Genomic DNA, 14,846 nt, shown 5'->3' on the forward strand with positions numbered 1-14,846 from the left:
ACTATTAGGCTTGGGGCAGGACTCCCACTGGTTCAGAGGTAAGGAAGAGTCTACACAGGCAGCCCAGGCTGGTAATTTCCCCAAACTTGATAAAAATAAAACCACACTAGTAGATTTTAAAAATAGGACAGAAGTACTATCAATAGAACCATATAGCCTAAACTCTCATGATTCATCACAACTTGGAACTGTCGCAACTTAAAATCTCTGTTTTGAACAAAGTGCTAGATAATAAACATTTTATGGAATGTCAATAACATAAATAATATAATTGTTATTATCCCCCCCCCAAAAAAAACCCCTAAACATTTATCATTGGGCATCATTCAGAAACCAATTGGATTAGTACTGGAAATGAAGACGTTTGAGGTGAGCCACATTCTTATGACGAATCATGGAATTATGCAACCCTGTGGCAATAAATTTGTTTTCTCAACAACCAGACTTCCAATTTTAGCATCTTTATGCAGTATTTCAGACTTCCTTCCTGATAGTTGGATGCATAAATAAAAACAATTGTAACTTGTTGCTAAAGCCCAATTCAGCTGAGAGAGTTGTGTCAAAAGATATAAATGATACCAATTCTGTTAGCAACGCAATCCTCAGACTTGATCAAAAGGCTGAACAAACAATGAAGCCTTAGAGCACTTTGAATCATCAAAAGAACAAGCATGGCTTCATTCTGCTCTAATCCTATTAGTGGAGGCTCCATCAGAAAGTCTTTTCCTCAGCTCAAAATTAAGGTTCTGGAACATTGTTCCAAACATGTTCCTCTTCACTCTTAAGTTTTGTTTGTTTCTTTTGCCAGTAAAACTTTTGGAAAGCAAATCCAGTTCTTGAGAGAGTTTTAAATTTCCATTACTTCATTGGCCTGGTTTGCCTGATAGAAAGTTGAACTATGGTTTGGGACGAAGCTTCTCTTTGGGAGCCCACATATTAGTCTGGTCTGGATAAGCCTTAGTTTGGTTCACTGTGTCATGCAAACTAGGTCTTTGACTTTTCTATTGAGAAATTTTCCCCTGTTGTTGCTGCTGCTGCTGCTGCTGCTGCTGTTACATGCAAAGGGTGATATCCAAATAAGTCATACTTAGTAGTGCATTTATTTTCAATAGGTCCACTCTGATAATGACTTAATGTTGGGTCCCATCCACAGTGAATGATTATTAGTTATGTTAGTGCTGCTCTGTCACAAAAGAGGGTGAATTCAAAACTTTCTACTATTCCAGGTGAGGAAGAACCACTATTTTCAATTTCATTGGTACAAAATACAGTGCTTGCAAGATTATATTCTTACTAAACTTTTAGTAAAACAGATGACTAGTAAATCTGAGGGATACATTTGCTGCTACAGTTGATAGTATTCTGTTACATGTAGTTGGGGAATAGAGTGCACTTTTCTTTTAGGGTGATGTTCTAGAGTAGTGTGGCAAACACAGTTGGGATCTCTATGTGTTATATTACATGAAAAGTTCATTTCGGTAGTTTTAAGTTGCTTTGGTTCCATTTATTAGTAACTGTTTTCAGTTTATACCAAGTGTAAATTCCTTAACCGTTACCTTAAGTATAAAATTGCACTGGATTCTGATGCTCCGGAGTATGCAGGACATAATAGACTGGACCATAATACAGAATTCTTCTCACAGGAGTATGGACATAACTGTCAGCCTAATTCTCTTTTGGTAAGTACATTTTTTTCTACTTCACTTCTGCAAAGGTATGTCTGCAGTGATAGTTAACATTTTAAATTCTCTATTAAAAACCTGCATTATGCCTTTTGTCTCTGAAATATGACTACTGAAGTTTGCATGAAAATCTTAAGATTAAACTAAAGGTCATCAGTGAATGCGGTGTGACTTGGGCCAACTGATAGTTGGACAATAATGTTCCTCAATATCCTATATCAAGTATAACTGAACAAGATACAACAATTATCGGAAATAACTAAGCATGAAACCATTTTAGTGTGCATTTTCTTTCTTATGCTGTTTAATTCTGAATTGTCGCATTTTCATGTCTCAGTAACTTGCATGTTTTCCTATTTCCTTTTACATATAAACTTAGAATTTTGCTCTGTGTGTGTTTGAGTCTGGCTGCATGAACAGGCCTCAACATCCTAATTTTTTCAGTAGTGACTTAGGGAACCCTCTAAACAAGGAGTAAGAAATTACTAGTTTGACAATTCTTCAAAGTTCTGTAGATACATATGCTTTTTTTCCCTTAGGGTTCCGTGAATTATTTTCACTTTTGGTTATACTTAGCAATGTCTAAACCATACCTCTCTTCTTCTTCTTCTTCTTCTTTTTTGGTGACCTAAAAACATGATAGTATGTGGGGAGAATATTTTTGCTCCTTTGATTCATTGGCTTACACACAATGATAGTCCTACTTAGAGTAGACCCAATTGACAGCTGATTTAGGTCCATTAAATTCAGAACATCTACTCTGAGTTGTATACAACCCATTATTTCAGTTCTATTTTACATTTGTAACCATATCCCATTACCCTGATACACTTTATTTCTTACAAATTATGAACTCACTATATTGGCTAATACTGTGATCCAAAGAGGTATGTGAATAGTCTCTGTACATGCTTGCATTTTTTTTGTAGATCATTCTTTCGAGTTCTTCCAGTACACTTGGACTCATCTCTAAATTTACTTACGTATTTACATTATATATGGGATTTTTACCATCTTCACTTTTCTTAGCAACTTAATGAATAAAATGATTACATCACTGGAAATTTGAAGCCCTTCTCACAAATTTTAGTATAATGGGTGCATCCATTCCAGACTTGCAGGCCTTACAGGATAAGATAGCTGACCACATTCCTGGCTCATAGTTCAGTTTGGGTATGCACCAACCAGAAAACTTGGTTTGGACCTTAGTTTGGTGCTTCAGAAACGGCCTGATTCAGAGGCTGCCCCTTTTTGGAATAAACAAATTGTCATGCCTTTCCATACACTACTATTAAATGACTAGGATTTTAGGGGGGAGGGAGTGGTTGCAGGGAGAAGGTTTGACAGACATTGATGAAATTTGAAGGCATGACTTTGTCAAGCCAAGCAAACACTGAATGTGTACAGATTCTTGTTTTGCATTTAAAGCTGTATTAGAACTTTTCAAAAAAATTGCATTTGATTCATATTGCATCTAACTATTTCAACATAGGCAAATTTGTATTCTGAACCTTTGTGGCATCACTAATCAGTGTCCCCCAACCCCATTCTGTATGGACTAGAGGTGTAACTCTGCCAATATCAAGTTATTTATCCTACAATTGCCATACCATGTTAAGCGTTATAACCTTTGTTAATAAAATCCCTAAATTGCTTCTAACTTAATTTTTCTTTCTCCTTGAGGAAATAGGAAGTTTTGGTTACCCAAGTTTTGTACCACTTTAAACCTTTAAAACATTGTGAATGGTTAGTTTACCATTTCTGGTAATTAGTTTACCAATTCTGAATGGTTAGTTTACTCTTTCTGGAAGAAATGTATATTTATTCTGCTGCTACATTTTGTATTCAGTGGAAAATTAAGTATCGATTTCACACACACAACAGAAGCCAAAGCAACAAAATACTATGTTTTGGTCAAAAATCAAATTGAATCCCAAGAAACAACACAATAATACCATTATCCCATTTCCCCTTCCACTACTCTAGCAGTAAACATTAACACAGCTAACAGTGTAAGATAATAATTGTGTGTCTTATTAACCATACCTTACTTCCAAGTTGGCATGAATATTGGCGATGCATAGTAGAAAACAAACATGCCCAGGAGCTAAAACTATGGTAAAGAAGGAGCTTGGCAAGTGCATGTGAAATAAAGCATGTAGGGTGGGCAAGGAAATAGGAGCCAAGTAATGAATGATCTAATATAGTTTAGAAGTAGCTGCAGGTTGTGGCATGGCAAGTGCACTACTATGTTAGTTACAAAGCCCAAAAGTGTGGATCACACTTCTCCTTTATATCCTTCAGCAACCCAATTCATTGAGTGCAAGTGATCGCCAGCCCCGAGGACAACAGCACACATACTACCTGGAGGTAAAGTTACAGATAAAAGTGTGCCAGCCCAAACTGTAGCACTTCCCTCCCCCTCCAAAGGGCAGGATCCTCTTCTTCTGTGCCTGGAGCCAATTTAATTTTAATCCCCACCCCACCACCATAGGACCGTAGATCAATTGTAGAGCATCTGCTTTGCATGCAGAAGGTGCCAGGTTTAGTCCCTGGTGTCTCCAGGTCATGCTGGCAAAAGCCCTATCTGTCTGAAATCCTGGAAGGCCACAGCTAATCATGGTAGACAATACTGAGCCAGAGGGAACAGTGGTCTGGCAGAGTATATGGGAGCATCTTATTTTTCCAGCACAGCAGGCCATGTATTGTGCATCTTACAGAAACAAATGTTGATATTTCTGTAAGCTATAGACTGTACAGTGGTTTGCTAAAAATAACACACTTGTTCCATGTCTGAGCTGAAGGAGCCCTGATCAGCTGACAAGCAGATCTCAAAATTCTGTTCCTTTCTCCCACCCACCCACCCAGCCTTATCACAGCTCATACTATTCAGAACAATTCCATCCAGCAGAAATGGTGTGCAAGCAGAGCTCTACACACCATTTTCTGGAATCTGCCCATTCACAAATCAGCAGCAACTAAAAAGGGGCAAATGTGGATCACACAGTTCTTTAGAGAATCCAGGAACCAACTAGTATATCTTAAGCCATGTTTGTGTATTACTTATGTACTGGGTGTTACTGTGATTACTTTGGAGCAAGGACAGTTCCTCAAACACACTCCTGGTCACGTGTAGGGGGGCCATGTAATTGGGACATTGAGTTATGCGGGTGCCCCAGTTGCACAGAGCCCCTACATGTGAATGGAAGCACACTTCTGCTTTAGACAACTGTGGCAACAGACAGTTGTTTGAGGAAGGTAATGTGATGTCAGAGACAGGACTAAAAGTACAGTCCCACTCCAAGTAAGCAATATCTACAGATGAGTAATGCATGAATGGGGAAAGAGTCATTTCCATTCCCATAAAATCAAAGTTGAAGAGAGCAGGGGAGCTTGCTTGTTTCTGGTTCCTGTCCAAAAGTGGGCCTTCATTTCCTGGAACTACCTGCAAAATCCAGACCACAGTATGCATCACCAGTGGAGAGGACATGCATAGCAGAAAGATACAAGCAGAGCAAACAGCTCCTATTTTGAGACATGCGGGTGATCTAAAATACATGTTTCATTGGAAGCTCCCATGGCGTATAATCAGCAATGGTGGGGATTCTGCTGCAAATGCCCAATATTGTATATAATTCCAGCAGTAAGTACATTCTGTCTCTAGTTGAGGGCAGTACCTGTAGCCCCAAGGAGATGGAAGAACAGTACAGAACCAAACTTACGTAATTCTGTTAGAAGTGATTTTATAATGGCTATGCACTTTAGCTAAGTCTGCCAAGATCCATCCGCTTGAAGCACTTAGGTGTTTCCATGCACCAGAACAAAAGCAACATCAACAAGCCCACATAAAATGCCAAGTACAAATTTGCAAGAGTCTATCTGTGATCCAAATAGCATCTGTGGCAGGATAAGGCCACTTTAATTCTGTCCGAGGGAAAGGAAAAGGGAAAAGCGGGAGGAGAGTGTCCTGTGAAAAATACGTGAGAAAAAGCAAGTGATAAATTGAAGTTGTAAGGTTCATTACACCGAGAAGTTGCTTACTGCAGTTACGGTAATGGCATATGGGCAGACACGCAGTCTGTTATACAGGAACAGGTTTTAAAGCTATTAACAGTTTTAAAATCCAACAAGGCTAGCTGGGATTCAGATACATGTTAATTATCCAAACGCCTCATTTCTGCACTCATCACTAATCCAAATAATATTTCCTTTGCTATTTTTGCTTCCTTCCTGACTTATCTCTTTCAAGGTCGTTCATCATTACTTCAGTACTTATAACCAAATGGTACTCATTTGCTAACTGTTTTTAATTATGTAAGGGGTGACCTTTTTGATAAATGTGTTTTTATTTTCCAATTCCTTAACTCAAGATAAACCCTACTTTTCTTCCTTTTTGTTACCTGTGATATAAATGGAGGGTGGTGCTGTAGTAGTTTATTGTGTACTTCTACATAAGAACATAAGGCGACATGGCTGGATCATCTAGTCCATCTAGTCCAACGTCCTGTTCTCACAGTGCCCACCTAGATGCCTGTAGGAAACTACAACTGGACATGAGCACAACAGCACTTTGTTTATACTGCTAATACCTTTTGTGGAGCCCTGTAATCATTCAGAGGTATCACTCAGCTATGAGTGATCGCCACAGAAGAAGAAGAATCATGTTCCACAAACTATGTTAACAAATTGGAAAAAAATACAGAGAGCTGCAGATACAATGTCAAGTTTTGTTCAATTGCCTTGATTTTTCCTTTAAAAAATAATAATGCACATGTTTCTTGTAGTCCAGTGAGTTGGCTCCAAAGACTGTTCCTTTCCTTTCATGGAAGGAGTCTTATTATGATGTAAGAATTATGTATTTGAATCCAGTGAGGAGCTTTATAAATAAGAAGTCAGCAAGTGTGGGGGGACTGGTCTTTAGTAGGTATTGAAAGTATATGGCACAGTTCTACTGCTGAAGTTGAACAGCTCAACAGTGCAAGCCTCTAAACGTCTACTCAGAATTAAGTCCTCCAGGTAAGTGCTTGTAATCCTAGGCAAGTAAGCCACAAGGATAGGAGATACCTTGTAACATTTATATAAGCCATTCTTGACTTTTTTGAGAAAGACAGGTACAACAAAATAGCAAATATCCACTTTTCAGAGGTGATAAGTATATGCTGACCATTTTGTATTTCCATATTTTCCATGGATTCATGGCATGCATTCATTAGTTGATAGTTTCTGTGCATTATTCTATGGCAGCCGCTCATTTAGCTGTATTTTTATTTTCACCTGTTCCCCCCCCACACCTGTTCTAATGCACAAATTAATGTGGTCATTTATTTACATTAAATCAGGTACTTTTCAGAACAAATGCTTGCTGTTTTGTACATTTCATTGCACACCCAATGGAATGTTCATGCCGTTAGTTTGATGTGGCAGGCCACACTTTGAATGAGTGGCTAAGTGTTTGGAGGAGCTGTGTTTTTCACTAATTTCTTTGTCTTCCTGGAGGATGGCATGTTGAATCTATCAAAACGGTCTGCTCCCAGAGGCTAATGGAATCTGATAAGATACTTGAGTGCCCTTAGGGAGTTTCCACTTTGCGCAGCTGTCCTGTCAGAGCTCTAATCTCTCTGTGGAACGCTGAGATGACTCAGGCACTTGACACGATCATAACTAAGTGCCCTCACCCAGAGTGCAGATCCAGTTAGCTCCCTGTTTTATCAGACATCTGAGGGGAATGGAGCAGGATGGGAGATGAGCAGTGATGGTAGTGAAGAAACTTATCCATCAGCCATGGAGTGTTATCCAGTCAGTCACAAATGTTGCCTTCTTGAGTAAGGTATTCCTGAGAATGTTTTCTGTGCACTTCCCTTTGGGTAAGACGCTATCTATACCTGTTTCAATCCAGTTTTAGGCCTGGTTTTGGCACAGAAGCTGCCTTTCTGCTTTAATGAAAGACAGGTGGAATATAACCCTGATAGTTGTCATCTTCGACCTTTCAGTGGCCTTCAGCCACGGCATCTTTTTTGGACTAGTTTTGTGAACATGGCATTTGAGGTACAGTGGTAAGCTAATTCCACTCCTGCCCAAAGTACCGTTTCCAGAAGGTGTTATTGAGAGACAACAGCACAATCCCTGCAGAGTCTTGCAAGTGTCCACCTAGTGCCCTGTTCCTTTCAACGTCTACATGGACCAACCGAAAGAGGAATTTGGCGTGAATTGCCACCAATATGCTATTACCCATGTGTTATAGGTAAGACAGTGGATATTCTGAATTGATACTTGGAGTTGGCAATGGTTTGGGTAAGAGCCAATAAAAAGCTCAGTTCTGACAGTGCAAGGGTTCTGGGGGTGGTGGTTCTTCTGTTTGGGGAGAAAGTTTTCAACCTTTGTTGTATTTTATTGTCTTTGTGCGCTGGAAACTGACAAGGAGTCAGCAATGAAGGATGCTACATCAGTCTTCTGAATAGAATGTTTTCCATCCTAGGAATAAAAGGGAAGTGAATGTCTGGGGCAGATATTATGTCCAGATACTGTCAGAAGCATAAGTGCTGTTTAAAAAAATAGGGCTAGGTTAGAACAATTGAAGCTAATTGAAATATAGGGCCCTTAACAAGCATCTTGTCTAAATATACTTTCTCACAGACCTCTTTACAGATATACTGAGCCCATTTGGGCTAGTTTGGGGGTTAACAATTCTGATTCTGTTCCTTCCCAGTTAATTGGAGTGGTGTTGGGCAAGTCATTAAGTCTTATCTAACCTACCTCACCAGGCAAGTTCTTTGTTTGACCGAAATCAAATGGCTATAAAGAAATAGAGTATACAAATGGGTTTAGAAAAAAATAAAAGAATCAGTAGGAAAATTATGAAAATGCATGTTTCTTGTGTGTGAATTCATCCCTCATGACAGTAATACATACATTTTTCCCCTTTGTGTGAAAACTGTGCAGGAAAACTGTCATGTGAAAGAAGCCCAACTAATTCATGGTATGCAAGTCTTCAGCAGCACTTCTTAATATAAGCGACTAAGCTGTGTAATCCCTTAATGGAAGAAAGAGAGTTTGTCCTTGGAGACTAATATTTCCAGAGAATCAATATTTGGGATTCAAAGATCTGGTCCGTAATAGAGCATTGACAAAATTATCAAATCACTGTGAGGAGTCCTTTGGATCCAACCCATTAGTTTTCTGACAAGGATTTATATATTGACTTTGGAGGATGTAATATAGGCTTTTCTTTTCTTTTTTAGTTTGCCTTTTTAAATAGACATTTGCATAGACCAAGGGTTTGTAAATAGAAGATACACTGTTTTAAAACAGGGAACTGATTGGCAAAGATGATCTGCCAAATATGTTTTGGTATCATTGTTGCATCCTCATAGCTGTGCTTCCTCCCCTGTTTGTTTGTCTGCCTTTTGCCCCTAGAGATCAACAGTGGAAAGGGGGACGAAAGGGGGAAATGGAAAGGAAGAGAGAGATAAGACAGAAAGTGCAAGAACCAAAAGGTGAAAGGAGAAACAGATAGCCTTCTTCATCCAAGCCGTACCAGCTGTGTCCTTATCAGGAACAGGATACACAAAACAGTGCTGGCAAAAGCTGCCTAAACTGCATGTGCTATATTAGAATAAATGCCTCTGTAACCTCTAAGGATTATATACCAAACCCATTCATACATCACTTGAATAAGTAGGCTTCCTAGATAGTTTTTAAAAAAATTAATTAGAACATTCTAGCTTTCAGCTGAACAGACTCTTCATAGTGCCTATAAGTACACTCTAAAAACTTCAGACATATAATGCACACGACTGAACTACATCTGCTAATACAGCCTTCACCAACTTGGTGCCCTCCAGATGTTTCGGACCATGTCTCTTATCAGTCCCAGCCAGCACAGCTGTTCTGAAAAACAAATGGACAACTGTGGAAGTAATGGGTTTCTCTTTCATTCCCTGTGTAAGGGCACCAAGCAAATCACATAATCATAATTTGTCATAATATTGGATGACCAGTTACATCATATTTTTTGATGCTTGACCTCAGGTTGGAGATCTTTGCTTTGTAGTTTGCCATCTTTTACACAGAAAAGCAGGCTCAACGTAGGCTTGGTTGTATAACAGTCATATATAATTTATTTACATCAGGCCATTTTTAAATGCAGTTCATTTGTCTATGTAGTTACTATATTTTTAATCCTTTTTTAAAAAAACATTGTCTCCCAAAGTAGCTTACATCATTTTTTTTAAAGTGTCAGGCACTGTCAGAAGGCTGACAAAATCACACAAGGGAAAGGAGAGGAGAGGGAAGGCTTTTAAAAGGCAGAATACAGAGCTAGAAGTAGCTGTTTACATCCAGCCGAAGACATACAGATTTTCTCTTGCTGGGGTTCTTGTGTGAATAATAGTTGGTCCATGAGTGGGGACAGAGTGCCCTTTCCTCCTGCTTCTGCAGTCCCAGGGCATTGGCAGCTGGAGATGAGTATTTCTTTTGGCAAGCAGGAAGAAAGACTCAAGCTGCTTCAATGAGGCTAGGTTGGCCTTCCACGTGTCATCTTATTTTTGGATGGCAGGGGACACAGCCTTTCAGGTACCCTGATACTACAATTAAAAATAATTAAAGCTGGGATTTTTAAAGAAATTTCCATTCTTAAAATAATAATAATCCCAAAATCTGATTTTATTTTACTACTAAATTGGGTGTGTAATATCAGTTTCTAAAGTGCATACCTGCTTAATGCACCTATTCATCCCCATGCAATTCTGTGGAAACAAATCTCTTGGTAACAAAGTTGTGTGTTTGTGTGTGTGTGTGTGTGTGTGTGTCTAATAGCCGCAAATTAGTCAGATTTTAAGGCACACAGACCTATTCTTTTCCTTGAAGTATCTGTTTCACAGCAATCCAGTTGCCTTGATAGTAATCTTCCACATTTTTTCAGGTCCTGAAAGACGGTCTAGAATACAGCAGCTTTTCTACATTGTGCTAATTTTCTTTGTTTCAAGCTGCCAGCTGCTTAGATCTGTGTGACTTGGTTTATCTAAAGCGATTTGGAAATAAATCCTCTGGCACTTAAAACTGCAGTAGTAAATAAGTGCAAAAAAGCTACAGCTATAATTTTTTCCCCCTTTGCACATACATTTAGGGGGAACATGACGCTATCCCAAGTGTATTTCACATTTTCTTCCCTGCTGAGCAGATTTGTAGGAGTTATTTATCACAGAAACCTTAGGGGAAAAAACACTCTGTTACTGGCGAGAGCTGAGATGCATTGGACATGCTACAGTCTGGTTCGATGAAGATCAGCTGTTCTTTTCCTTTTTTCCTAAAGCTGTTTGCTTTACACCTTTCATTCCGGTTGCCGACTATAAAAGCTTTTCATGCCGTCAGTCAGACTCTCGCTAGGAGATAACATGGCTGAAAATAGCATTATATTAGGAATGCCAGGAGGAGGAAGGTCTTAAACACTGGCATTGTCAAAAAGGAAGGCTGCAATCTTCACTCATCTGCCGACTCTTTTCTAATTGCATTGTTATTGAGTTCAGTTTACGTGATCAATTGCATTCAGGAGTCTGTAAACTACTACGTAGCAAGGTAATTGGTAAACAGAACATATCTGTCATGTTTTGAGTTGGGAATCTAATCTGTGCTCGGAAGCAGCATTGTGCGGAATATGCTGCCACAGGTTCCTTTCCACCCTTGTTAAGAGAAGTACTTCTGAAGAAGAAAAATAAAAAGTGGATCAGGTTAAATGAGATTAAAAGTTTCAGTGTCAGAATGCCAGTGGAAGAACTTAAGTCTCAACATGCAAAGGCAAACGAGTGGCTTGTTTTTCTGCTCAAGAATCAATACCATAAAACCTGCTTCAGCGCTGTATTTTCAAGTGCCTTGCTGTGTCATACCTTGCATTTACCTGTACGAAATGACATCATAGACCTGGGGCAGCTTTAATTCAGAACACAATAGAGCTCAAATGCAGTAGCAAGAATTTGTCATTTATCACTGTACAGTGTATCGACCCGAATGTCCTCAGATGTCTGAAATCGGTGATTGTAAATCACATGGAGCCCTCTAGTGGTAATTGCATTTAAACCTATCGCCAGATCTAACTTTAGGAAGTGGCAAAGGGAAAGGAAGTGTATAATTTCAATTGCCTTGTGGGCATTGAGACAGCATGTTCCATCCATGATTGCACTCTACTTTTAATTAATATTGATGGCACATTTCATGAAAGTTCGGTTCCTAAATGTATATTTCATGTTCAAACAGTAGATCACTTATAGTACGTTATTTTAGATTTATATCTTGCCCCATCCCACAGGCATAATGTGAACAATCTGTAAGTTTTCCCCCCTTTTCTTTTCTTTTAGGTGTACATTCCAAGCAGAGTGGCTCTAGTGCTTCAGAATATGGATATCCAAAACTGAAGACATCCATCCTACAATTAGATCCATGATGTCAAAGGCCAGGCACCATTTTGAGGAGAGAGATATCCAGGGTTTACTGTTTGGAAACTTTTCTATATGAAGATACATATTAATACTGAGAGCATTAAATATGGGCCTATTGTTTGTTTATAATTTCCCGTTGTGAAATGCTTATTCAAAGAAATAAGCATTTAAAATCAGAGGAAAGAAAAGTGCATTGTTGACAACTCGACGGATTGTTGACAGACTTAGATTTCAGAACAGCTGGTATCCTCAAAGTAACTCTTCCAGTATTTTATGAGAAATAATTCAAAAACTGCCTTCACTGTTTTCAACTATTTGCTTCAATCCCATTTATAATTTTGGTACTGAATGCAGGTTTTTCATTAGATGACATTTTTTGTTAGAAATAAATAAATAATGGTGTTGTTGCCTTCAAAGGCAGCCTTATGTATTTGTTTGACAGTGGGTTCCAAGCTTATTAAATGTTTTCAGTGTTTTCATATGTTAAACCACTAAAAAAGCAAGGTTGTTAGATTTAACAAACCTATTGGAAAAAATATATATTTTGGGGAATGATACGCCTGAAAGTACTGAGTATTATACCCTACAGAGCTTGCACATAATAATGATAATAATTTATTATTTATATGCCACCCATCTGACTGGATTGCCCCAGCCACTCTGGGCAGCTTCCAACAAATTAAAACATCAAATACAGTTAAAGACACAGGCTCATGCCCAAACAATAAATTGCTTAGGAAGCAATCCAAACCCAAGATCCACCAGTATGAGTAGGGTTTGGAATTGGGGTAATTTAGGACATCATAAATTACACTGGGATTAATCATGCCAACTTCCTATAGTTTGCATTGCTCTGCTCCTCTTATTTATGTTTCATTGTATCAAAGCACATCATATCCAGTTGTACAAATGGCAAGCGAAGCGTGCAACTTCAGTATCATGCTTGGAAATTGCGACCTCACATCTTTATAAATCAAACTATCTAACTTGCTAACCATGAGTGAACACGTATAGAACATTATTTCAATCAAGCTAGGTGATAATTTAAAACATTAGCGTAATAGAATTGATTCTTCACTATGTATCTTGAGTGAGATCCAGCGTAGTGTGATCCTGAATCCACTTGTGTAATTGGGCTTCTCCTTCCCTCTGTGTCCCCCCCCCCCCCCAAAAAAAATCTGCTGTGTAGGATTTGAATCCACAATCTTTGTCTCACTTTGTAAACTCCAAACTACTTGTGCCAGTATTCACAGCACACTTGTAAGAATCACAAATGTCTTTCCTAACGTTTCACCATAATTGTTCAAGAGTAAGGTTATATTGTGCCAGTGTGGTCCAGTAGATATAAAAGTAGAATTTCTTCCCCTGCGTCTCCAGTAATGTTTCTATATTGGAACCAAATCAGCATGGGGGCAATTGGTGCGTTGGCAATCTGCCTGAGGGGCAGTCATCACGTCAGCGATCCGGGGGGGGGTGTGGATTGGTGCGTCAGTGACCTGCCCAGGGGGGCGATCGGCGCGATGGCGAGCCACCCAGTGGGGATTTTGTCACCCCCTTGTGGGATGACACCCAAGGCAAAGCACCCCCACCACACACCCCTCCCTATGCCCCTGATTGCATGATTCATTGCTAGGGCAAGGCAGCATTCATTTCATCCTGCCTACAGAGTTCTGACATAAGAATTGTTTCCTAAGGCCTTTGAGGGTATAGGGGGGGAGGATATCTTCCATGAAAACAGAAAAACAAATCTCAGTTCAGTCCCTCTGGATCACAGAAGCATTCATAAATGTTGTAGCTTCTGTTTGTGTTTAGTTCATCATGTCTGGGAAACAATAAGTGCTAAAGTGCTGATTAATATCCTACCTGTTTTTCATTTGACAGTTTGTTAAACAAGAGCCAAATAAGTTACTGTTCTCACATTTAAGTCCATGGTGAGTCTGTAATTGTTTTACAACCTTTAAATCTGGAGGTGAGATAAACAGCTCTATAAATATGTGATATACTTTTTTGTTAAATGGATTTATTAATATATAATGAAAACTTTACAGGCCCCGCGTCTGGGCATGTAAATGCAGTGCAAGGCAATTGTCCATGTCAAACTTTTGTGCAAGAAAAGCAATAAATATATAATATGATTAGAAGCTATAAAATTACTTGCAAATAAATGGAGAGATGTTAAAAAAAAATGCTTGTGGTGTTTTGGTATCATAGATTTACTCTAGATATTACCGAAGCATGCAGAAGCTTTAAGCAAAATAAAATGTTGGCATCAGCAGAAGCAAGTTAAGATTGCAGAATAATTATAATCTTTTCTGCTTAGAACCACAGCAGAAATGAAACATTAAATGCTTCTATATGATTTGCAAGGTTGCCAGATCCCAATTCTAGCTTTACTTAATGTCAAGTTGCTGTATTGCCAAGGTCAAGATTTTCAAAGTATGCCAATTCATGCACAGATGCTTAGAAATCCACTGCTAAAGAAATCCACCCTAAAATGGGGATGGGAGTTACAAGTAGAACCACATTTCTATGCTTGGTGTCCTAAATACATATTTCATATTCAGATGTGCATTTTGATGTAAATAGTCTACAGTAGTAAGGCTTCAGTAGAAAGTAGATGGAGTTCTATTAAGTGTTTTGAATGTTAGCCCAAAGGGTCTACCAGTTGGAATAGGAAAGCAAATTTTTGAACAACTATAGATCCAGGCAGTCAGCTTTGCATTAGTTTCTACTC

General features: G+C 38.8%; 1 protein-coding gene across 2 annotated transcripts in view; it reads left to right on the top strand.

Moving 5' to 3' along the window:
• Window positions 1-12,528, top strand: part of GBE1 (1,4-alpha-glucan branching enzyme 1) — a 143,750-nt gene extending 131,222 nt beyond the window's left edge. The window contains exons 15-17 of one of the 2 annotated variants that reach the window (XM_081858475.1): window positions 1,560-1,679; window positions 3,987-4,052; window positions 12,032-12,528. In XM_081858475.1, the coding sequence (XP_081714601.1) occupies window positions 1,560-1,679; window positions 3,987-4,052; window positions 12,032-12,088 (243 nt within the window). In that variant the 3' untranslated portion in view covers window positions 12,089-12,528. The remainder of the gene's footprint in view (window positions 1-1,559; window positions 1,680-3,986; window positions 4,053-12,031) is intronic. The other variant, XM_081858476.1, reaches the window with a different exon arrangement.
• Window positions 12,529-14,846: the final 2,318 nt, after the last annotated feature.

The sequence above is a fragment of the Podarcis erhardii genome, assembly GCF_964252035.2.
Source record: "Podarcis erhardii genome assembly, chromosome: 4".
Classification (NCBI taxonomy): Eukaryota; Metazoa; Chordata; class Lepidosauria; order Squamata; family Lacertidae; genus Podarcis; species Podarcis erhardii.